The sequence below is a fragment of the Rhinolophus sinicus genome, chromosome 8 (genome assembly GCF_057876585.1).
Source record: "Rhinolophus sinicus isolate RSI-liver-muscle chromosome 8, RSI-T2T, whole genome shotgun sequence".
In the NCBI taxonomy this organism is placed as follows: Eukaryota; Metazoa; Chordata; class Mammalia; order Chiroptera; family Rhinolophidae; genus Rhinolophus; species Rhinolophus sinicus.
Window position 1 is genome coordinate 35,362,849 of NC_142508.1, and position 24,252 is coordinate 35,387,100.

At 43.7% G+C, this 24,252-nt stretch overlaps 1 protein-coding gene across 1 annotated transcript; it reads right to left on the reverse strand.

Annotated features, from left to right (window-relative positions):
• Window positions 1–224: 224 nt before the first annotated feature.
• On the reverse strand, window positions 225–24,025 carry ZNF331 (zinc finger protein 331). Its single transcript, XM_019715894.3, has 4 exons — window positions 23,809–24,025; window positions 14,491–14,574; window positions 12,887–13,037; window positions 225–9,822 (listed from the first exon to the last, which is right to left on the reverse strand). The coding sequence occupies exons 2-4, from the start codon at window positions 14,497–14,499 to the stop codon at window positions 8,504–8,506; spliced, it is 1,479 nt and encodes a 492-aa protein (XP_019571453.1). The 5' UTR covers window positions 14,500–14,574; window positions 23,809–24,025; the 3' UTR covers window positions 225–8,503.
• Window positions 24,026–24,252: the final 227 nt, after the last annotated feature.

Sequence of the window (24,252 nt, forward strand, 5' to 3'; positions counted from 1 at the left end):
AAAAAATGCTACCCATCATCTGAGCCTTCAGAGTCGTAATGTTTTGGCTGGTGGAGGGGCCTGTCACGATGTTGAAAGGGCAGTATCTGTGAAACGTAATAAAATGAGGTATGCCTGTATTGCCAAATTGCAGCCCAGAACAGTGTTGTCCAACAAAATGTAATGAGAGCCACATATGTAATGAAAAATTTTCCAGTATCATTAAAATAGCAAAGAGAAACAGGTGAAATTTTAATATTTTATTTAGCCCAATATATCCAAAATGTTATCATTTCAACATGTAATTAATGTGAAACTATTGGTATTTTATCTTTTTATTTCTGGATGAGGTCTGCAAAACCCACCGTGTACATTTTACACTTACTTTAACATGTAGTCACATTTCAAATGCTCAGCTGCGCTTATGGCTAGCATACTGGATAACGCTGCTCGAGAATTTCTCCCATGCTTACTTGTTGGTTTAGTGCAGTGGTCATCTAAACTCTGGTCCATGGCCCCAATCTCCCAGGTGGCCCTGTTTTTGTATGGTCTAGAGGCGAAGAGTGGTTTTTATTTTAAAAAGGTTGTAAAAAAGATAAAAAGGAATACATGATACAGAGCATTATGTGGCCTGCGAAACTTTAAGTATTTACTATTTGCCCCTTAACAGAAAAAGCTTGGCAACCCCTAATTTGCTGTAACTGAATGTCCTTGCTTTGTTTATCCACTATGTTGATGTGTTCAAATTTGCCTTGCTTTTTGATGTCTCACCTTAGTCAGGCATGCCTAGAAGAGACTGGAATGTTCTCTAGTGATCTTTTGTTTTTCTTTGTATAATTACTTTTTTTTCTTAGTCAATCTGGCTAAAGGTTTGTCAAGTTTTGTTGATCTTTTCAAAGAACCAATTGTTGGTTCTGTTGATTCTTTATCGTTTTTCTATGTCATTTTTCACCACTCCAATCCCTATTATTTTCTTCCTTCTGCTAGTTTTCAGTTTAGTTTGCTCTTCTTTTTCTACTTTAAGATGTGGAGTTAGTTTATTGATTTGAGATCTTTTTTCTTTTTTAATGTAGGCATTTACTGCTACAAACTTTCTTCTGAACACGGCTTTCACTGTATCCCATAAGTTTTTTTTAATATTCATTTCTATGTATTTTCTAATTTCCCTTGTGACTTTTTCTTTGACCCACTTATTTAAGAGTGTGTGGTTTAATTTCCACATATTTTTCCCCCTTGTGTTGATTTCTAGTTTTATTCCATTGTGGTCATAAAAGATTCTATGATTTCAACCTTTTCCAATTAGTTGAGACTTGTTTTCTGGCCTAACATATGGTCTATCCTGGAGAACATTTTATGTGCTCTATAGAATGTGTATTCTGTTGTCAGTGGAGTGTTCTGTATATGTCTATTAGGTCTCATTGATTTACGGTGTTAAGCTCTTTTTTTAAAAAAAATCTATCTCCCATCTAGATTTCTATCCGTTATTGAAAGTGGGGTATTGAAATACTTATTAATGTAGATATTTCTTTCAACATTGTTAATGTTTACTTCATAATTTTAAGGTTCTTTTGTTTAGTGCGTATATAATTGTTAAATGAATTTTATTACTATATGGATTTTCTTTGTCTCTTGTAAGAGTTTCAGACTTAAAGCCTATTTTGTCTGATACTAGCATAGCTACTTCAGCTCTTTAATACCTGATGAGGAAGGACGTCACTATTTTGCTGTTTGCTGTGTGTCTTATGCCTTTTCTTTTGTTACATAGATTTAAGGTGTACAATTCTGTAATACATCATCTACATCTTATGCCTTTTTTTGTTTCTACTTTCCTCCATTACTGTCTTCTTCTGTGTTTATTTTTATAGTGAAATGTTTTGACTACTGTCTCATTTCCTTTTGTGTATTTTTAAAAGATATTTTCTTAATGGTTACCATGGGGATTATAATCGACATCCTAAATTTGAAACAATCTAGTTTGAGTTGATAGCAACTTAGATTCATTACAGAAACTCTGCTTCTATCTAGCTCTACCGCCTGTATATTGTCACATATCTTTATACATTTTGTACTCATTAACATAAACTGATATTTTATATTTTAAATCAAGTAGTAAATATAAAAAGAGACATTACAAACAAAAAGTATAACACTACTGGCTTTTATATTTACTTACGTAGTTACTATTTGTCTTCAAATTACTGTTAAGTGTCCTTTCACTTGTGCCTGAAGGTCTACCTTTGGCTCTTGTAGGGCAGGTCTGCCAGCAAGCAACTACCTTGCCTTTTATCTTGGAATGTCTTAATTTCTCTTTCATTTTCCCCTCCTTCTTCCACCTCCTCCCCACTCCGGTTCAAGCCGTTGTTTGTCAGTCTAGTTGTGTAGGACACAGCTCCCTGGCCCATGCTGGTGTTATGAGCCTTGCACTCCTCCTCGCTGAGGTGAGGCAGTCAGGGTATTGAAATACTTACTTTAACACCTGTCGCTCACAGCAGCTCATGGCAGCTCTCGCCAGCTGCGGCCACTCATGGCAGCACACTGCAGCCCACTGCTAGCCACTCAGCACACAGTAGCTTTTCGCCAACCTCCAGCTGCTCACGGCAGCCCAGCTCCAGGGAGAACTGTGGTTCACAATCTTAGCTGTAGAGGGTGCAGTTCACTGGCCCATATGGGAATTGAACCAGCGACCTCGGCATTATGAGCACAGTGCTCCAACCACCTGAGCCATTGGGCCAGCCCCCTTTCATTTTTTGAAGGATAGTTTTGACATATATAGAATTCTTTTTTTTTTTTTTAATTGGGGAAGGGGAACAGGACTTTATTGGGGAACAGTGTGCACTTCCAGGACTTTTCTCCAAGTCAAGTTGTTGTCCTTTCAATCTTAGTTGTGGAGGGTTCTGTTCAGCTTCAAGTTGTTGTCCTTTCAGTCTTAGTTGTGGAGGGCGCAGCTCAGCTCCAGGTCCAGTTGCCATTGCTAGTTGCAGGGGGCACAGCCCACCATCCCTTGCGGGAGTCAAACTGGCAACCTTGTGGTTGAGAGGGCATGCTCCAACCAACTGAGCCATCCGGGAGCTCAGCGGCAGCTCAGCTCAAGGTGCCATGTTCAATTTTAGTTGCAGGGGGCGCTGCCCACCATCCCTTGCGGGAGTCGAGGAATTGAACTGGCAACATTGTGGTTGAGAGCCCACTGGCCCATGTGGGAATCGAACCGGCAGCCTTCGGAGTTAGGAGCACGGAGCTCTAACCGCCTGAGCCACTGGGCCGGCCCCTGACATATATAGAATTCTTGATTGGCAGCTTTGTTTCAGCACTTTAAATATATCATCCCTCCCTTTTCTGGTCTTTCTTTGGTCTCCCTGGTTTCTGATGAGATTCCCATGAGCCCTTGTTAACAGCTCCTTAGACATATCCTTAATGATAAAGTATTTCTTATGCTGATATAGGCAAGAAGGGGATCATTAATTAATGATTTAATGAGGCTCAATAAAATTCATTCATTCAACAGACTGCATATAGTGTACATGGTATTGTTCAAAGGGGTCAGGATTCAGAGGTAAGCAAGCCAAAAGAGGTCACAGAATTCAAGAATTCACATTCTAATGTAGAACACAACAAAAAAACAGTAAATTGGTAGAAATTTCCATTTAGGATCTGTACCAGAAACAAACAGTAATGTGATAGGGAGAACTCCACGGAGCTGCCTTAAACCTATTCTCTCTAAAAACAGGAGCCTGAAGCAAGGACTGTGTACTGATATTTCATTGGACAGTGAGGAAGAACTTCTTAGAACTACTCTGATGACAGTGGTAGCCACTGGGAGACAAAGGGGACTTTTCTTGTAAAGGGAATGGAGTTCTGAAGCAGAAATATAAGAAAGGCTAAAATGCTGACAAGGGACTGTCCACCAAGCAAAAAATGAAAACAGTGGTTGAGTAATGTAGGGCTGGAAATTACAGCAATTTTCAGGCAAGCAACACCAAGCACTGGAAAAAAAAAATTGAATTGTGTGCAGAAGGCTAAGGAAATAGTACAGTGCCCTAAAGCCCCAGAAATGAGAACTTCAAGAGTAGATATAAAGTATGGTGTTAGAAATTATACATGGTAGTAAAGTAGCATATACTTCTTTTTGATGGACTACTGGAGATTTTATGAACTGTTTTGTAAGGGTAATTTTAAAACTGGAAAAGGACAGGAAGGCTCAAGATGCTGCATTTCCCCACTCCTCTCCCCTACACACACACACACACACACACACGCACGCACGCACGCACGCACGCACGCACGCACAGAGGTGGGTTCAGACTCTTCTGAAACTGCCCTCTTCTGAATGTAGGAATGTCCTGGTTCCTGCTCTGATGTGAACAGCTGCTGATTCTGTCTGTCCCGAATCTGGCCAGCTTATGTAAGCGCTCCTGATTTTCTTTGTTAAAAACTTCAGGGGGCCGGCCCGGTGGCTCAGGCGGTTAGAGCTCCATGCTCCTAACTCCGAAGGCTGCCGGTTCGATTCCCACATGGGCCAGTGGGCTCTCAACCACAAGGTTGCCAGTTCAATTCCTCGACTCCCACAAGGGATGGTGGGCAGCACCCCCTGCAACTAAGATTGAACATGGCACCTTGAGCTGAGCTGCCGCTGAGCTCCCGGATGGCTCAGTTGGTTGGAGCGTGTCCTCTCAACCACAAGGTTGCCGGTTCGACTCCAACTGGACCTGGAGCTGAGCTGCGCCCTCCAAAACTAAGATTGAAAGGACAACAACTTGACTTGGAAAAAAGTCCTGGAAGTACACACTGTTCCCAATAAAGTGCTGTTCCCCTCCCCCCCCCCAAAAAAAAAAAAAATATATATATATATAAAAACTTCAACAGCAGGGCGGCCGGATGGCTCAGTTGGTTCGAGTGCGAGCTCTCAACAACAAGGTTGCCAGTTCAACTCCCACATGGGATGGTGGGCTGCACCCCCTGCAACTAAAGATTGAAAACAGCGACTGGAATTGGAGCTGAGCTGCGCCCTCCACAACTAGACTGAAGGACAATGACTTGGAGCTGATGGGCCCTGGAGAAACACTATGTCTCCCAATATTCCCCAATAACATTAAAAACAACAACAAAAAAAACCCAATAAGAAACCTCAACCGCATCCTGTGAGGCTTATGTGTGCTCCATGGTGGTTATAAGGCTTGGATGCACCAGAGATGTTTTGAATCCACCTTGCCCTGGGGATAGTTTCCAGGATAGACTGAACCAGTCCTGAACCAGTCTGTCTGGGAGACTCCATTCTGAAAAACCTGTGGAAGCATTTGGGAGACTTTTTCTTCCAGATACTGCAGGCTGGAAATGTGAGGGATCCTGGCATGGTCAGTACTGTGTGCAGCCTCTGCATAAAAGCTACTTTTAAGGAAGCAGAGCCAAGAGCCAGCCCGATGGCTCAGGCGGTTGGAGCGTGGGCTTCCAACCACAAGGTTGCTGGTTCAACTCCCTGACTCCCGCAAGGGATGGTGGGCTCTGCCCCTTGCAACTAAGATTGAACGTGGAACCTTGAGCTGAGCTGTCACTGAGCTGCTGGATGGCTCAGTTGGTTGGAGCGCATCCTCTCAACCACAAGGTTGCCGGTTCAACTCCCGCAAGGGATGGTGGGCTGCGCCCCCTGCAACTAACAACGGCAACTGGACTTGGAGCTGAGCTGCACCCTCCACAACCAAAATTGAAAGGATAACAGCTTGACTTGGAAAAAACCCTGGATGTACACACTGTTCCCCAATAAAGAATAAAGTCCCGTTCCCCTCCCCCAATAAAAATCTAAAAAACAAAACAAAAAAAAAGCTGAGCCAAAACTCAAGGCAGATGTCCTTGGAAGTTTTGAGTGAAACACCGGGGTCCACCCAAGGCTAAGCTAGTGAAACCTCTGCAGGAGTCAAATCCTTATTCCCCCACTCTGCCCTCTTAGGCTACTTTGAGTTAGGTTCTTGCTCCTTGAACAAAGAGTCCTTACATTCTTCCTCTATTTCCTTCTGTCAATTTCCTGTCCATCCAAGCAGTGTCCCTGCACCTTGGCCGTGTTCACCAGAGGCCTGCCCAGTACTGCCTGTCTGTGCAGCTTCGAGTTTCTCAGTATTATCTCCACCATGATTCCCACCCCCACATTTCTCCATCCTCCTCACACTTTTTGTCCTTTATGGTCCCCCCCCTCCTGACAGTAGTCTTCCAATTCTTCCTCACACATTTCTCCCATCTCATACTCTTTTCCTGCTCCTCCATCTGCTGTTTACAAAGCTTGGGAGGACAGGGCCCACCCAGCCTGCAGCCTGAAGCAGGAGGGAGCCTGGGCCCCTTCTGTTGATACTGGCATAGGGTCAACAGGAGAGGGGGAACTGAAAAGGATGAGAACTCCTACAAGGAGGATTATGGGGGTGATGAAGCCTCGTCCACAGTCACCTGCGTCTGGCACCCCTCCCCATGAACATGTTTCATGTTCCCTCATTCCACACAATTCAAATCCTTAACCCAACAAGAAGGTATATATGACCCAAGGACTAACTAGCTTTAATTGAAATTAACCCAGACCCTGAGGTAAACCAAACATAAGCCATACTTCAACCTGGTTCTGGATCCTTTGTCAGCCTTTATAGGACACTTCTCTGGGCTCTAACCACAGCACCATCCCGTGTTCAGGTCCTCCTACTGGCTTTAGCACCCACCCTAGACTCCCCAGGTTACACTCAGGAGCATTCCAGTCCTCCTCTGGCTCTCAAAGTCTCCCCTCCTCCCAGGACTTGTCTCTGAACACTAGCTTTTCCTTCCTCATGCAGTCTGCCCATCAGCTCCTCCCTCAGCTTTTCAAATGCACTCCCATGAGCCCTAGCCCTTTTTCTAAAATAAACCACTCCCGTTGCTCTAGGGCTGACCATCTTAAGATAGCTCAGGTCCCTGCCAAGTCGAATTGCTCCCTGAACTCTCTCAGGGCTCTACCCAGGGCCCTTTGTCAGGACAAGTCCACTCGCATCCCTTGAGCATCACCTTCATGCTGTTGTGGGGCCTCCAGGATTTGGTAGTGGTCCAGTGTGCTGGCCCAATTCTTTCCTGAACAAGTCATGTCTGAATATGCAAAAAAACAGACCAGCTCATATGCAATTTTAATTTTAACCATTCTGGTGAGCAGCTAGTGACATCACATGGTGGTTTTACTTTGCATTTCCTTAACGAGAAATGATGTTGAACACATTTTCACTTACTAGCCATTTGGTAATCTTCTCAAGTGCTTATTCAAGTCCTCCCCTCTACTCTTTGATTATGTTTTGCTACTCACTTGAAGTAACCTTTATATTCTATGTGAGTCCTTTGTCAGGTGTATGTAAATATCTTCTCCCAGCCTGCTTCCCACCCCCCCTTCCACCTCCTCCCCCCTCTGCCCCCGACTCCAGTTCAAGCCGTTGTTTCTCAGTCTAGTTGTGTAGGGCACAGCTCACTGGCCCATGCTGCTATTATGAGCCTTGTGCTCCCCCAACTGAGGTCGTCTGTTCACAGCAGCTCATGTCAGCCGGCTCACGCTGGCCGCCAGCCACTCATGGCAGCACATGGTAGCCCACGGCAGCACAGTAGCAGCCTGTGGCAGCACTCAGCGGCCCACGCCAACCTCCAGCTGCTCACCGCAGCCCAGCTACAGGGAGAGCTGTTGTTCACAGTCTTAGCCGTAGAGGGCACAGCTCACTGGCCCATGTGGGAATCAAACCTTTGACCCAGGTGTTAGGAGCACGGCGCTCCAACCACCTGAGCCACTGGGCAGGCCCCCCAGCCTGCTTCTTGCCTTTTCACTACCTTCATTATATCACTGATGAACAGAATTTTGTACTTTTGATGAAGTTCAACTTATTAACCTTATTTTATGTTAGTCTCTTTCGTGTACCAAGAAACACTATCAGCCCCAAAGTTGTGCCTATATTTTTTCTCAGAAGTTTCATAGCCTTTTCTAAACTCACTGCACTCACAGGGGGTCTTCTTGTAATAATTCACTAATAGCAATACTAATGGCAATGATAAGAACAACAACAGCTAGTATTTATTGAGCTTACACAATATTCCAGATATACTTTCAAGGAATTTACATGTACCAAACTGATTTAATCTCCACAATAGATGTATTAGGTAGGTGTGCTTATCCATCTCCGTTTCACAAATACTACACAGGAGTAAGAGCTAATTTGCCCAGTGTCTCACAGGGAGTAGAGGTGGGATGGTGAGATAACTGGTAGGGTGTATACCATCATGAAAGGCTTTTGCACATGTTACATTAGCAGAGTTATTCCCTAGAATGAATCTGAAATGTGATAGATACGAAAGGTATAAGAAAGCTTCTGTGCATCCATTAAATTAACCCATCCAGTAAAAAATGTCTACACTATCTTGTAATCATTTTTAAAAAAGTAATTTCTCCAGTCTCCAAATTTGCCTCTAGCATGACTATTCTGATATTCTATAAGAAGAGTGACCAGTGAAGGCTTTGTTATGTTAAATTGTATCACGAATTTTTCTCCTGTCATGGAAGAAATGAATGCTGTATAGGTGCCTCCAAACAGTCTTTGTATTCAAAAGGTTTTTCAACAGTGTGAATTCTCTGATGTTCTCTAAGACGGTTTGCATGGTTACATGCCTTTCCACATTCCTTACACTCATGGGGTTTCTCACTGGTATGAATTTTCTGATGCTGTGTAAGTTGATGGCCATGACTAAAGGCTTTCCCACATTCCTTACACCCATAGGGTTTCTCCCCTGTATGAATTCTCTCATGTTTAACAAGGCTTGACCCATAAATAAAGGCCTTTCCACATTCCTTACATTTATAAGGTGTTTCACCAGTGTGAATTCTCTCATGTTGAGTAAGGTGATAGCCACAATTAAAGGCTTTCCCACATTCTGTGCATTTATATGGCTTCTCACCTGTATGAATTCTCTCGTGTTTAACAAGGCTTGAACCCCAACGAAAGGCCTTCCCACACTCCTTGCATTCATGAGGTTTCTCACCAGTATGAATTTTCTGATGTTGAGTGAGGTAATTGACACGAGTAAAAGCCTTCCCACATTCTTGACATTCATAGGGCTTCTCACCGGTATGAATTCTTTTATGTTGAACGAGGCTCGAACCACAGATAAAGGCCTTCCCACAGTCTTTACATTCATAGGGCTTATCACCACTATGAATTCTCTTGTGTTGAATTAGTTTATACACACGGCTAAAGGTCTTCCCACAGTCTTTGCATTCATAGTCTTTCTCACCAGTGTGAAACCTCTGATGCTGAGTGAGCTCATCACCACGTCTAAAGGCCTTCCCACAGTCTTTACACTCGTAGGGTTTCTCACCCGTATGAATTCTCCTATGAATAACGAGGCTCGAACCCCATCGAAAGGCTTTCCCACAGTCCTTACATTCGTAAGGTTTCTCACCAGTGTGAATTTTCTGATGTTGTGTAAGTTGGTTACCCCAACGAAAGGCCTTTTTACATTCTTTACACTCATAGGGTTTCTCACCAGTGTGAATTTTCTGATGCTGAGTAAGTTGGTAGCCACGACTAAAGGCCTTCCCACATTCCTTACATTCATAGGAATTCTCCCTATTATGAAGTCTCTGATGTGGTCTAACAGAGGTATTTTGTCCATCAGTGGGCGTTTTCCTACAGCTGATTATCATCTGATTGAAATATCCCTCTTGAGGGCCCTGTGCTCCTTCCAACTCACCTTCACACATCCAGTTAAGGCCGAGGGATTTATTTTTTCCATCTGAGTTCCATTTGGAAACATTTATTTCATGAATGCCCTTTTGTGTAGTTAAATTCTTGGTCTCAAATGGTGACTCCAAATCTGGAAAAAAAAATTTTTGTTTCCTTTTACAGAAAACAAAATAAAAAAAACAAGCCTAACTACAAATCAAAAACTTCGCTAGTAGAATAAATATAAGTCAACTAGACCTACATTAAAACGTAAAGTCCACATCTGACACCACAATACTTAATGAGAAACACTGGAGAGTTTCCTGCTAAAGTCAAACAGGAAAAAGGTACTGACTATTAGTCCTATTCTTTCCTATCAGCTGACACAATTAAGCAAAAGAAATTAGCAGTGTAAGTCTCAAAAAAGGAGATGAAAAAGAGCACAATTTGTAGATGATGTGATGACATACCTGGGAAACCCAGGAAAATTAAATTCAGAACTACTGTAAAAAATAAAAACATACAGTTGGATGACTGTGTGTAAAATTAATATTCTGAAATTGATATATGTTTACGCAAGTAATACAATAAAGTAATTCTGGATAGAAAGACCCACCAACACTCAAAAGCAGTAAGAAAGGTAACAAGTAGGATTAAATTTAATTAAAAATGTGAAATACTTATGAGGAAATGTTTAGAAAAATTTGAGCATCAAAAAGGATGTGAACAGCAAAACATCAAACATGTTTAAATCCAGGGGCGGCCAATGGCTCAGTTGGTTTGACCGTGAGCTCTGAACAGGGTTGCTGGTTTGATGCCCACATGAGCCAGTGAGCTGCGCCTTCCATAACTAGATTGAAGACAATGAGCTGCCGCTGAGCTGCCAGAGGGGCGGCTGGATGGCTCACTTGGTTAGCGTGCGAGCTCTCAACAACAAGGTTGCCAGTTCAATTCCCACATGGGATGGTGGGCTGTGCCCCCTGCAACTAAAGACTGAAAAACGGTGACTGGACTTGGAGCTGAGCTGCACCCTCCACAACTAGATTGAAGGACAACTACCTGGAGCTGATGGGCCCTGGAGAAGCACACTGTTCCCCAATATTCCCCAATTAAAAACAGTGTGTAAATCCATGAGTTCATAATGATACTAAAAAAAGTTAAATGACCAATCTTGGAGTATTCTAGGAAAACAGCCCTTCATTATTAAAAACTAGTTAGTTTTTCTTTTTAATTTTTTTAAAATTTTATTGGGAAATATTGGGGAACAGTGTTTCTCCAAGGCCCATCAGCTCCAAGTCATTGTCCTTCAATCTAGTTGTGGAAGGTGCAGCTCAGCTCCAAATCCAGTCACCGTTTTCAATCTTTAGTTGCAGGGGGCACAGCCCACCATCCCATGCGGGAGTTGAACAGGCAACCTTGTTGTTGAGAGCTCGCGCTCTAACCAACTGAACCATCCGGCCACCCCTAGTTATTTTTTCTTTAATGAACAACCTTCTTATCCAATATGAACAGTGCCACTATATACATAACCAACCAGCAGATGGAGCACAGTTTCTTTTTAAAGAATTATTACAGTGAATAAATGAAGAAGCAATGGTAGAATACCACCATTTTGAACCCCCAGTGGAAGAGTGAATCTAGGCACTCAAATAGCACCATAACCAGATAGCGTGTCATGATGGAAGAATGTAACAGCACCTAGGATGCAGCACTGTCAAAATTAGATAAAAGGAAAAGAAAAAAAGCACTCGAAGCTAGGATAACAGCCTTCAGGAACAGGTGCGGGCCTAGGATCATGTCACCTCACCTTGGCTACTCAAGGCGTGGCCCACATACCAGGAATGTCATAGATTGTGGTAGAGATTATCATCAGCAACACATGAAATCGGGTGAAATATGAGAAAACAACAAGGTGAGAATGGATGGGGTGCAGATGAAGTTCATGGTGGTGGTTTCCTCCCCAGAAGCTGTGGGCCTTGGACCTTGCTAGTAGGTCCAAACGCCTCAGGGGTGCACCTGCTCCCTGCCCAGCTGGGCTGCTGCCATAAGGATGCTTTGTCCCAGCCAGACTGGCTCTTTCTTTGTAGTGTCTTCTTGTCTTTTTCCTCACAGCCATCAAAGCTCTTTCCCTTCCTTCCATAACAGACAATCACATCCAAAAGGAACTGTCCTGCTTTCAAAAATTGAAATGCCACATGATGTAGAACTTGCTCACAAATTTTTTGATTGAGCCTTAGTCAAATTTATAACAGCATGAAAGTAAAAATCTTAAGAGACTTCAGAAAAGAGAATGGATTAAAGAAAAAACAGGTGGACCAGGCAGGTAAGGAAAAGCTCTTATTTTAAACTTCCGAGGGCCTTATCCCTGGAGGTGAGTACAACGTGGCAGCTGACAGTATGGATTCTGGGCCAGAATTCTTAGGCTCAATTCTTGCTTCTGCCTTCTCTGTCTGACCAGTCACTTTGTGCCCCAGAATACTCACCTACAAATCAGACATACTATCATGTCTTTCTCATAAACTTGTGAGAATGAAATGAAATGTATTTATATATACACAGTGCTTACAACAATACCTGGTATAGAGTAAGCACAATATTGGCCATTATTATGGTTGTTATTTTACTAACAGTAAGTTAAGAAATTTCCTGGGACATTTACAAGATATTATCATCCAATATTTTAAGTCAAAGTTCATGGATTATAACTTTCAACCTCACTTCAGATGCAATGCATAGGAAATGAAATATGCTCACTTTGGTTTTATATGAATTCTGTTCATTCAATCCAGCTCTACATCAGACCGAGGCTGGTTAACTAGAGAAAAATCCAGCCACTGTGTCAAGCCATTTTCCTTAAAGGTGGACCCAAAGTACCACAGGCTATCAACAGCAATTTGGGTATAAACATATCACAGTGTGAAGCTCGGTTTCTTTGAAGATGGTCATGAAATATATGTTGCAGAATTCTAATTCATTCTTTGGTCATTAAGATAGAGCGGTAATTACAGCAAGGGCCAGACAAAGGTGGGAAGACCATTGATGGATGAGACGATGAAGGTACGTAATGCCTATTCCCAAATCGACAACTCAGAGCACTCCCTGGGGACGAGAAGAAGAACCTCAACTAGTTTCTTGAATGACAGTCCTGAAATTCACAACGCAGGGGGCTGACATTCCAGGGAGCAGAGTCTAAGTTTACGACGCAGGCAACTTACTCAGTGAGACCAGGTTGCTGTAGTTCTCCAACATCACATCCCAGTACAGGTCCCTCTGCGTGGAGTCCAGGCACGCCCACTCCTCCTGAGAGAAGTTGATGGCCACATCTGAGAATGTCACCAGACTCTGAAAACACAAGCCCACATGTCCCTGATGAAATGAGAAGATAGTTTCAAGATGAAGGAAAGGAGAGGAAGGGCTACGCTTTGGGTGGGGGCGGATACGGTGCATAGACTGAAAGCCTGTGATATGGGAAGGGGGCAGTAAGGACATGTCAGGGATTGAGACAGAATCGCTACAGGTTACTGAAGAGCCCCACGGCTGCACAGAAAGCCACCTACACCCTGTGGAATTCTTACTCATCCTGACCTGTCAGGACATGGGTAATTGATAAGCACAGAGCCTGCCACGGGCCTGCCTCACAACTTCTCAGCTGGTGTGGGTTCCATGGTATCCTTTGCCTTTTGAGGGGAAAGAAAAAAATGCCTACACTTTTGTTTCCATGTAACGTAATATAAGATCTTTTAACTTCAAAAATAAGGTTTGCATGTTTGGATGTTTTCAAGCCTCAAGTTCATCATTTTGCCAGGTTATCTTTTAAGCATTTTTCCTTTGTAATGACAAAAGCATTTCTTATTCCATCATGTATGATGGATTAGACTTAATTATTACACTTATACACTTGGGTTGAACAAAATGTGTAAGATTCCCCCCACTTCTGGGAGCATATGATCATCTACTGTTTCCGTCCTGGATAACCCTGCCTGTTACCACCTGCCGCCCTGCCTGCCTTTGTTCCTGATTTAGAGGATAACGGTACCGAATGATGCAGAAGCATATAGAGGTCTGGCAGGTCTGTTCGACAACAAAATTGACCTCTTGGGTTCCCTGACAAAAACATGACCTCTAAATCTGTAGGCTTCAGACACAGCCCTCTGCAATCCCAACGCCTCATAAAGCTTGAGCTCTCACCGCACACTAAGCCTGAGACCAATGAACATTAACACTCCCTGTTATCGTCCAGGAAAAATGATCAGCGGGGATCAGTTGACAACCCTCATTTTCTCCTGTGGTCAAATGGGACCAACATCTCTAAGTCCCCAAACCACAGACTCAACTTAAATATTTCTCTCAAGGGACTGTCTTCCTCCATTGTGACAACATTGTTACAACATTACTGTTACAACAGTTTTGGTGTGGCCTCCTCTCTATATGCTTAGCTATAGGGGTTCTGTTCAGGCAGTCTTCAGATGATTCTCGAAATTGATTGTTCTGTAATTTAGTTGTAATTTTAATGTGATCATGGGAGGCGGCAGACACAGCATTTATCTATTCTGCCATCTTGGCCCTCCCCACAACATTCCTCTAGACAAAGACAAAAAACTGAGCACAAAGGAGATACGGAACAATCAGCTCCATGGTTACATGAACATTAGCCACAAAGGGTGGGCACAGGGCTACATGGCATCACCATTCACCAGAACAGGAAGAACTGGGAGGTAGGTTATTGAATGAAATTCCTGGGCAGGGGGCTTCAGGATAATTCATAAAGAAGCCACAGGACCCAAATCGCATATTTCAAGAAGGAAAGAGAAATACTTACATGGGCCATAGTTTTAGAATCCAGAACTGACCAGTTGTCTTAGGATTTTCTTTACCGAAGACACAAAATCCAGAGAAACTAGAGCTGGACGAGGAGAAAGAAGCATCGCAGTAAGTGCACCTTGGTTCCACAAAATGACTTACAACCTTTTTGCTCCTCTGTCTTTGCTTCTAAAGAACCCGTGGCTCCTTCCCCCACACCCACACACACACATCTGGAGAAGATGAAGAGGATTCTAGAAAACAACAAGCTCTCCCTGAAACACCAGGAAACCCAGGGGCATAGAACCGAGCAGAGGAGCTTTTATGTATTTATTTCTCACCTTGACTTCAAGACCCAGGCATTTTAGCAGGATTCGTGGCCAGCTCCCTGTTGGTGGGTAGGTATTAAGAAACTGGTCTCGACCAAAGAGAGGTCTGGTCTTTGTCCTCAGCTTCTGAGAGGAATCTACATCATACCTGATAGGAAGGGCTCTGTTTTGGGTGCTGGCTGGCTATACCCAAGTCTTATGGTGGGAGCTGGCCCTGCTAGAAGGACCAACCAGGTGATTCTGGGTGGAGGGCTTTGGGTCATGGGTATCAGTTGACCTGAAGACTGAGGTTAACATCCAAGCAACGAATGAATCAATCATGTCTATAGAATCAATCAACCCACTGTGTCTATGCGATGAAGTCCTGATGAAAACTCTAAATATCGGAGCTCAGCTGAGCTTCCCTGGTTGGCAGTGCTCTGTGCGTGTTGTCAGACATTGACGCCAGCAGAGTAAGGAGTCCTGACTCTGGGGAGAGGACGCCGGAAGCTCGGGTTGGGAACAGCCCTGGACCTCCTCACCTTATGCACCTGTTTCCTTGGCCGACGTTAGTTTGTACACTTTCCCTGGAATAAACCGTACTGGAGTAAAACAGCTCTCAGAGTTCTGGATATCCTTCTAGTCCTGAATTATTGATCCTGAGGCTGGTTTCAGGAAACTCCTGATCCTGTAGTTTGTGTGAGAACTGGGGGTGGTCTTGGGTGGAGACTGTGCCTTCAGACCTTAGTGTGGCTCACTCCGGGCAGGGGGACTGTGATCTGGACCTGAGACCGGGTGTGTCTAGGACGCTGTCTCACTCTGAGCACATCCTGCTCCCCCCAGTCACACTGTCCAGGGTGAAGAGGCTCTGCATCAGCCAAACCTGAGTCTCTTCTGGCCTCCAGAGAGGGTGGTGTGGGGCAAGACATGGCAAGTGCATGGGGTGACGGACGGACTGCCCAGGCAGCAGTCAGCACTGAGTCCAGAAAAGCTGGCTGCATGAACACATGCAGACGATCAGTGCAGACAATGACATTAGTGCTTATTCAGCGCTACGACGGGAGAAATACTTAGACATGAATGGTATTTCAGATATACTGCCAGTTGGAAAATCAGTACCAAAACAGGATACAGTAACACATTTGTAACATTCTACATATGACTATATACGCACATGTGTAATATGATGTGTGTTATATATATGTATATATAACACACACACACACACACACACACACACACACACACACAGAGGGGAGAGAGAGTGACAAACACACAGACACTGACAAACCATAAGACATCACAGAAAGAAAGGGATATAAAAATAGAAACAGAGGGGCCGGCCCAGTGGCTCAGGCAGTTAGAGCTCCACGCTCCTAACTCCGAAGGCTGCTGGTTTGATTCCCACATAGGCCAGTGGGCTCTCAACCACAAGGTTGCCGGTTCAATCCCTCGAGTCCCACAAAGGATGGTGGATTCCGCCCCCTGCAACTAAGATTGAACATGGCACCTTGAGCTGAGCTGCCTCCCGGATGGCTCAGTTGGTTGGAGCATGGGCTCTCAACCACAAGGTTGCCGGTTCAACTCCCACAAGGGATGGTGGGCTGTGCCTCCTGCAACTAGCAACAGCAACTGGACCTGGAGCTGAACAGCACCCTCCACAACTAAGACTGAAAGGACAACAACTTGACTTGGAAAAAAGTCCTGGAAGTACACACTGTTCCCCCAATAAAGTCCTGTTCCCCTTCGCCAATAAAAAAAATCTAAAAACAAAACAAAACAAAAAAGGGATCAATCCGTTCCAGACCTTTAAAAAAAAAAAAAAAAGAAACAGATCAATAGAAGGAAAATATCCTGGAAAGTTACATATTCCTTACAGAGAAGCGTTAACATGGCAGGTCTGAAGCTGCTATCCTTAGGCCTTCTTGTAAGACTGGCCCTTGGCTGGTCTTCCAGAATGTTCCCACCATTCCCTAATGGCTAAGAGTGGTTCACTGTGCTAGAATTTTGGGTATGTGTTAAGGCAGGGATGCCTATGTGACTGACCCCCCAATAAAAACCCTGGCCTTCTAGGCAGGCGAGTGTCCCTGGTAGACCATACTGTACACTTGTTGCCGGAGGAATGAAGCATGTCGTGTGTGACTGCCCTGGGAAAGGACCCTCGAAAGCGTGTGCCTGTTTTCCTCCAGATGTCGTCCTGTGCGCCTTTCCTTCTGCTGACTTTGTGTATCCTTTCACTGTAATAAATCTTAGCCATGAGCAGAGCTATAGGTTGAATCCTGTGAGTCCAGCCAGAGAACCACTGAACCTGGTAGTGGCCTTGGTGACTCTGACGCAGACTTTGACCTTGAGTTTCTTCTTTTTGTATAAGTATACCTAACTGGGTATTACAACCATAGCCATGCATTGGCTTGATAAATATAAATGTGTGTGCATTTCTTTCTTTTAAATTTATTAAGACGCAGTTAGACTCTTAAAAACCGGAGAAACCTGTCTTTTTTTAAACAGTTTCCTCTTGAATTGCAGAAAAAGCTGACACTATATTATCTTTGGATTATCTTAATGAATAACTTTTGTTTCCTTTCACTTCCTAATACCTAAACCAACTCTTTGATGTCCATATATGCCTACAAATGTTGGAGTACTGACTGGAAAAATGACTAAAATTCCAAGTGATGCCTTAGATACTGACGGCTGTCTCAATGCTGCTTAGTTTATGTCTTGGTGGGGGGGTGAATTTTACTTTTCAATCTGTCCTTTCAGCTGCGGTGTCCTGCAGGTGACTGCTAAATCACTTGAGCCTATTAGTCTTCACTTTGCATCAAACGTTACAAAAAATATGTAAGGCATAAAACTTAGAAAATAAATTCCCTTTACCTTCACATAGAGCCTGTGAATTCAGAAGTATTTGGTCATGACCTGATGTCAGTGGCTCTAGTGAGAATGACACCCTGTCCTTAGCACCTCTCAGGGCACATCACTTGGAATTCGCCACGGCCTGCCTTGTGCTTCTGCCATTCAGACCTTCCCTTCCTTGCTGGATTATAAGCAGTGCACAGGTAACCGTGTGTCTTCAGTCACTCTGTCATTCCAAGTACCAGTACCACAGAGTCAGGCCTATTGCAGACACTTAACGAAAGTAGGATTTTGACTCAAAAGTCCACTTTTTGGAATGTATCCCAAGGAGAAAGCTATAATAGTGTGTGTATACAAACACACACACACACACACACAAATATTTTTATGAGACAGTTGTTCTTTTAAGTTGAGGTAATTGCAGGTTCATGTGCAGTTGTAAGAAATCATTCAGAGGGAGCCTGTGTAACCTTTACCCCAAGAGTACTACACCACGAAACCATATGGTACAAAATCACGACTGGGATGTTAGCATTCACACAATCCATTTATTTTATTCAGATTTTCCAGGGAATTATTTTAAAAAATGAAAAAAAGTAGAAATATAAATAATTCATAGTAGGGTATAGATTAAATAAATTACAGTCTGCTATAATGGCATATGTTTACTAGTAATGATATTGATTTATATGAATTGAGAAAGAAATTTAAGATGAATAACCAAGCAAAGAAGGTAGGTTTAAAAAAGTACGTATAATTTGGGAGGAGGGGTCTGGGTGAATTTAAGAATACTGGCTCTGCAGTCTGACTTTCAGGATGCGAATCTTAGCGCTGATGGTTCCTACCCTCACAGTATTTGTGAGACAGGGGTAAAAATAGTACCTACCAGGTATGACTGTCTCAACTACTAAAATCATCTACATAAAGCACAATATGTAACAATTATTTAACGCAAGTTAGCTGTTATTATTGAAGGTCACTAACATTAGACACCCCTCAATCCGGTTTTTTAAAAAGAAATCCAAGACTGCTGTGTCATTTTCTGATATAAAAATGTTTTCAAACCTGCTGTCTATATAATCAATACTAACAAAAAACTTTCAGAGCCTCTTAAGAATGAAATTATTTTTAATTAACAATAGTAGCAAAAAAAAAAAAAAAAAAAAAAAAAAGATTCTGAGACAGATAAGGAGGAAATGTTTTATCTCCACCAACAAAGAGAGGGACAGCCAGGATTCTGCATTAAAAATCTAGCTAGAAGGACTGAAAGTGAGGAGATGCCAAATTAAGAACATTATCAAGCGGCTCAGTCTTTTCTTCTATGGGATATGAGAGATTTATGTGAACATTTTACTTCTTTTTTTTTTTTTTATGTGAACATTTTAAACTGCTGTCATCTTATACTTTTCTCATATATCAGCCCTTGGAAATGTCACTTGTACAGTCCATATTTGTAATGTGTCAGTGACCACTGCCATGGTCTGTGAAAGATATACCAAAATCCTAGAAAGTCTAATTTTGAAAGTCTTTCTTGCTAATTTATTGAAATGGAATTAGTTTCAAATCATGTATCTCTAATCCTATAAGGGGTAAAGATGTGAGAGATTTTTTTCAAAGCAAGAGGGGCTCACTGGCACGCCTCTCCCCTCCCCACAGGTACACAGGCATCACCTGATCCATGGCCGAAGTGGGTTCCTTTTACAAACTAAGATTTGGCGAGTCTTTGGCTCATTTGCACGAGCAGTTAGCAGGATTCAATGCTCTAGAAACAAAACCACACACATGCTTAGAGGGGGAGGGGAGGATTGGAAACAGACACACCAAACTATCAACAGTCATTATCTTTGGATGGTACAGTTACGGGTAATTTCAAGTTTCTTTTGTACGATCTCCCTAGGAAACTGAATGTTTTTTGCAGCAAGCCTGCATTAATCCCATCATAAGAAATGTAACTTAAGACAGTCCCAAATTTTAAAAAATAATTAACAAAGAAAAGGACCCTGGTTATGGGGGAGCAGTATCTTGCAGTCATTAAGGGAACAGGCTTGTGGTAGACAGAGTAACTGTCTCTCAAAGATGCCCATGCCCTAATTCTGGAAACTGTGAATATGTTACACTACCTAGCAAAGGGGATGTAGGTTGCAGATGGACTTAAAGTCACTAATAAGCTGACCTTAGGTAGGGAGATTATCCAGAATTATCCATGTGGGCCCAATGTATTTGCAAGAGTCCTTAAAAGGAGACGAGGAAGGGGTCAGAAGGAGAGAAAGATGTGATGACAGAAGCAGGGTCAGAGTGATGTGATAGGAGAGGACTTGACTTGTCTTTGCTAGCTCTGAAGAGGGAGGAAGAGGCCACAAACCAAATAAAGCAGGCAGCTCTGGAAGCTGGGAAAGGCAGAGAGAGAGAATGCCTCCTAGAGCTTCAAAAGGAACACAGCCTTGCCAACACCTTGACTTTGCACCTCTACTAGGACTGTAAGATAATAAATTTGTGTTGTTTTAAGCCACTACATCTGTGGCAATATGTTACAGCAGCAAAAGGAAACTGCTACAAAGCCTAGAATTGAAAAAGCAAGGTGACCAAAACAAACGTCACCTCGCTGATCCTGGATGTCCTTCCACTGCGTCTCAGCAGTGCCATCAGACCCTGAGCACAGTAATGCAGCTAAGCTGCTCTGCAGACTGATAAGGAAAAGTGTGCAAGGCAGACAGGAGGCTGTTTGGTACAGAGAAGGTGCTCAATAAATGTGGCCACGCTCCCCCCCACCTTTGCTGAATAATCAATTAAAACGTCATTTTGGATAGGATACTTAAAAAGTGTTTTATTAAATGAATTTCAAGCTAATTGAAAAATTTCACCCATATTATGAATACTGCTTAATAGTGTATCACATGTGTTTTTCCTTCTTATGACTATTTCTAAACATAATTTTTCATAGCTGCGTAATATTCTATAATGTGAATTTGGTGTGGTTTCCCACCATCCTAAATACTGACCGTAGTCAGGCTAACACAGTCTTTGATTCCAGACCAAGAATCTAATTGTTTGGGGCGTGTCCACCTTTGTGAACGCCATGAAGCTATAGACTTTCTCCCAGGAAAACACCACATTTACAAACATACGCACTGACTGCATATAATTTCCTTTGGGAAATTGTAAATGGAATTAAAAGAAGGACCCCAGTTTAAGGATTCCAGTCCTAGACCCTTTGAGGATCTAGTTCATTTTGTCAACTTGCAAGTACCAATCACAGTGAACATATGTTGCTCCTGATCTATAGAAAGTCTAGACTTACCATATAGCAAAAACAGTATTTGCTGAACACTTATGCTCTGGGGGGGGCTGTTCTAAGAGATTTTACCTGTATTATCTCAACCCTATTTTCATAAAGCTCAAAATGCCAGGAAGAGGCCGGATCGGAACCCCAATACTCTAGGCTGTAGGTCAGGCTTGGCAAACTACAGCCTGCTGGCCAAATCCAGCCCACAGCCTGTTTTTGCGGGGCCAGAGAGCCAACAAGGGGTTTTATGTTTTTAAAGGGTTGTAAAAACAAACAAAAAGCAAAGGAGGAGGAGAGGGCGTCATTCCCCATTCCTTAAGTGTGAGCTGCACAGTGTGACTTCTTTCCAAAGAGGACAGTATGGAAAGGGGGAAAAAGGAGTGACTTTACACTGGAGGAAATTGATAAACACTACCTCAGCCAAGTGATCAAGTGCCACCTCAACAATCACAAATCGTGTTGACTACGTACCTTTGCCATGTCGTGAGGAAAGTGGTAATTTGCCTCTGTGATCTTCTACCCTCAAATGCATAAACCCTGTCTAACCATGAGAAAAACATTAGGTCCCAATGGAGGGACATCCTGCAAAACACCTGACCAGTACCTCTTAAAAATGTCAAGGTCATCAGAAACAAGGGAAGTCTGAGAAACCGTCACAGCCAGCCAAGAAGAGCGTAAGGAGACATGACAATGAACTGTCGTGGAGTCCTGGGGCGGGGGTGGGGGGGGGTGGGGTGGTCCTGGAACAGATGAAGAACATTATGCAAAAACTAAGGAAAATGAGTAAAGCATGGACTTCAGTTAATGATAATGTATCAAAATCGGCTTATTTATTGCAACTAATGTCCCTTACTAACGTAAGTTGGTAATAACAGGGGAAACTGAGTGCAGGGTACCTGGAATTCTCTGTACCATCATTGGAATTTATCTGTAAATCTAAAACCATTCTAAAAAATAAAATCTGCTGAAAAAGAACATATGCAACCATATATAGCTCACGATGCATAAAATGTTTAATACATGACCCTCTATAGAAAGAGTTGAGCAACCTCTCCTCCAGGTTCAGAATTTATACTCAGTATCAAACCGTATTGCTTCTCAGTTAATACAAGATGTATCTAAACAAACTGAAACTGACCGACTTCAAACAAGACTCGGCTCATACAACACACTTCTAGTTATAGATTACTGAAAAAAATTTCCTGCCTCATGACAAAGATCTTTGCCCAAACCCCACTCCCCAAAGCCTCACGAAGCTGATAACTTTGTCATGTACGGACTAAAACAATCAAACTTCTCCTTTCTTCCTGTGCTTTGAAAAGTCAGGTGTGTGGGAAAGACCAAAGATATCTAGTGTTTGATTCCACCTAAAAATCAATGTACTACTTACCAAATCACACTAAAATAAAGTGCAAACAATAACCTCCCAGTAATATTTTTTACGCCATCAAATTCTTAGAAAAGAGCACACAGAAGGATATGAGTAATCTGCCAAATGAGTAGGTGAATACTCACTGGAGAAGGTGGGTACACTGGGGAGGGTGGGTACACCTGCACAGCCCCTGTCACACCTCTTGGGAAGGAATTACTGGGATAGGTCACTGTTAGGGAGGATATTTCAAGGAAAGCAAATATTCTTAAGTCCTATAAACACAAATCACTTACTGAACAACAAAAAAACAACTCATCTGAACCTTGATTTTAAGATGTGTAACAATTCTTCTCCCTCCTGAGGATGCTTTATCTAGAGGATGGCTGGCCTGGGGGAAAGAGAAGGATAGAATGAGACACCAGGTTCTTTCTGGAGCACAGACTACATCAGAACATACCGTCCAAGGCCACACCTATCCCCATGTCATATCTAAAAACAATCACAAATAAGGGGGAACTGGGATCTGAGTATTTCAGAGATTCTTGGGGACCAGGCTCTAGTAACTGGGGTTCTGAAATATGTAGCTGTCCCATACTCCCACCTGCCAAGTCTGGGACCTCTACCCTCTAAAAAAAGGAACCTTATTCCTGAGGCCTTTCCATTCTGCCATTCAGGGAGCCTGTATCGAGAGCAGTGCTAGATCTATAACTGCCATCTCATAACTATGTCTGCGCCCTTCTTGTTAGTCATTTTCACTATAGGGTTCAGGCTCTGACTTACCTTTAGTGTCCCTGCGTCTAGGCAGGTATCACATGGTTAGGTGAAGGCAGAGGGAGTTGCAGACATCCGAGCTACAGGTTACACTGTCACAACACACCCGTGTTCACTCAATCCGTGGCCACACACCGAATCACGCGAGCACAATACTGCACCTGTAGTCACAGCCTAACAATCGCACCGTTAGGTGATACACCTTAGTCCTGTCATCGTTACTGACGCCCACGTCAGAGACACGGTGCCCGGCCCTGACAAACCCACAGATGAGCAAAGGCACACGGTTCACAGCCACGGAGACATATCTGGGCCCTGCCATCCCCTCAAAGCCCACACGCAGGTAACTCACACAGAGCAGAGTCGCCGACTTACAGCCTGGCCGCGTCGCCCCTACAGACGCTCCCACGCACGCGTCACAGCCACCGGGACCGGGAGGGCGGCGTACCCCCTCTCTCACTTCCAAGTGCGTCACAGCCACGGGGACAGGGCCTGTCCTTGTCACCCTCACCGACGCTCCCACGCACCTCACTTGCGGGGACGTGGCCTGGTCCTTGGCGCGCACGCGCACGCGCACACACATACACACTCTCTCTCGTGAGCGCGCTTCTCTCCGCAGCTGCTCTCGTAGCCATAGGCCCAGGCTCTGCTTCGGCCTCCTTGCCCGGGGCGCTTCCCTCCCCGCCATCCCCCGTGGCATTCCGCGCTGCTTTCCTCTTGGGATGCTAACAACTGCTAACAACTTACCGCGTAGGGCACAGCGACCAACACGAAGTCGGGAGGGGGCGCAACGGTTGAGCTTAACTCGGGACGGCGACCTGCAGGGGCCAGAGCCTAAAAACCCCTTCGCGCAGGAAGCGCGTCTCCCAGCATACAACTGGAGCGCTCCTAATGGGGCTGTTCCTTAGAGACCTCTGGGAAATGTAGTCCAGAATCTGGGAATCCGCGGAGCTGGAAGCGGTTTCTCTCACTTCCTCAGCTGGCAACTCTACATGGCCCTAATGAGTGGGCTGTGCCCCCAGAGACTTCTGGGAAATGTAGTTCTCGTGGGAATCCTCCGGTCTGGAAGCACGGCCTTCAGGCGTTCTGCCCTTTAAAGGAGCTGTGCCTGATAGCGCGATTGTTAGGGGGGAATTTGCAAATGCTGGGAGCCCTGCCAGCACTTCATTATCTCTCCCAGCTTGAAATTCA

Bases quoted from the DNA above. Each gene is read 5' to 3' on its own strand.
- ZNF331 (XM_019715894.3), bottom strand. The intron at 9,823-12,886 runs GTAAGTTGCCTG...TTTTTTTTCCAG, and splicing joins CAGCAACCTGGTCTCACTGA to ATTTGGAGTCACCATTTGAG.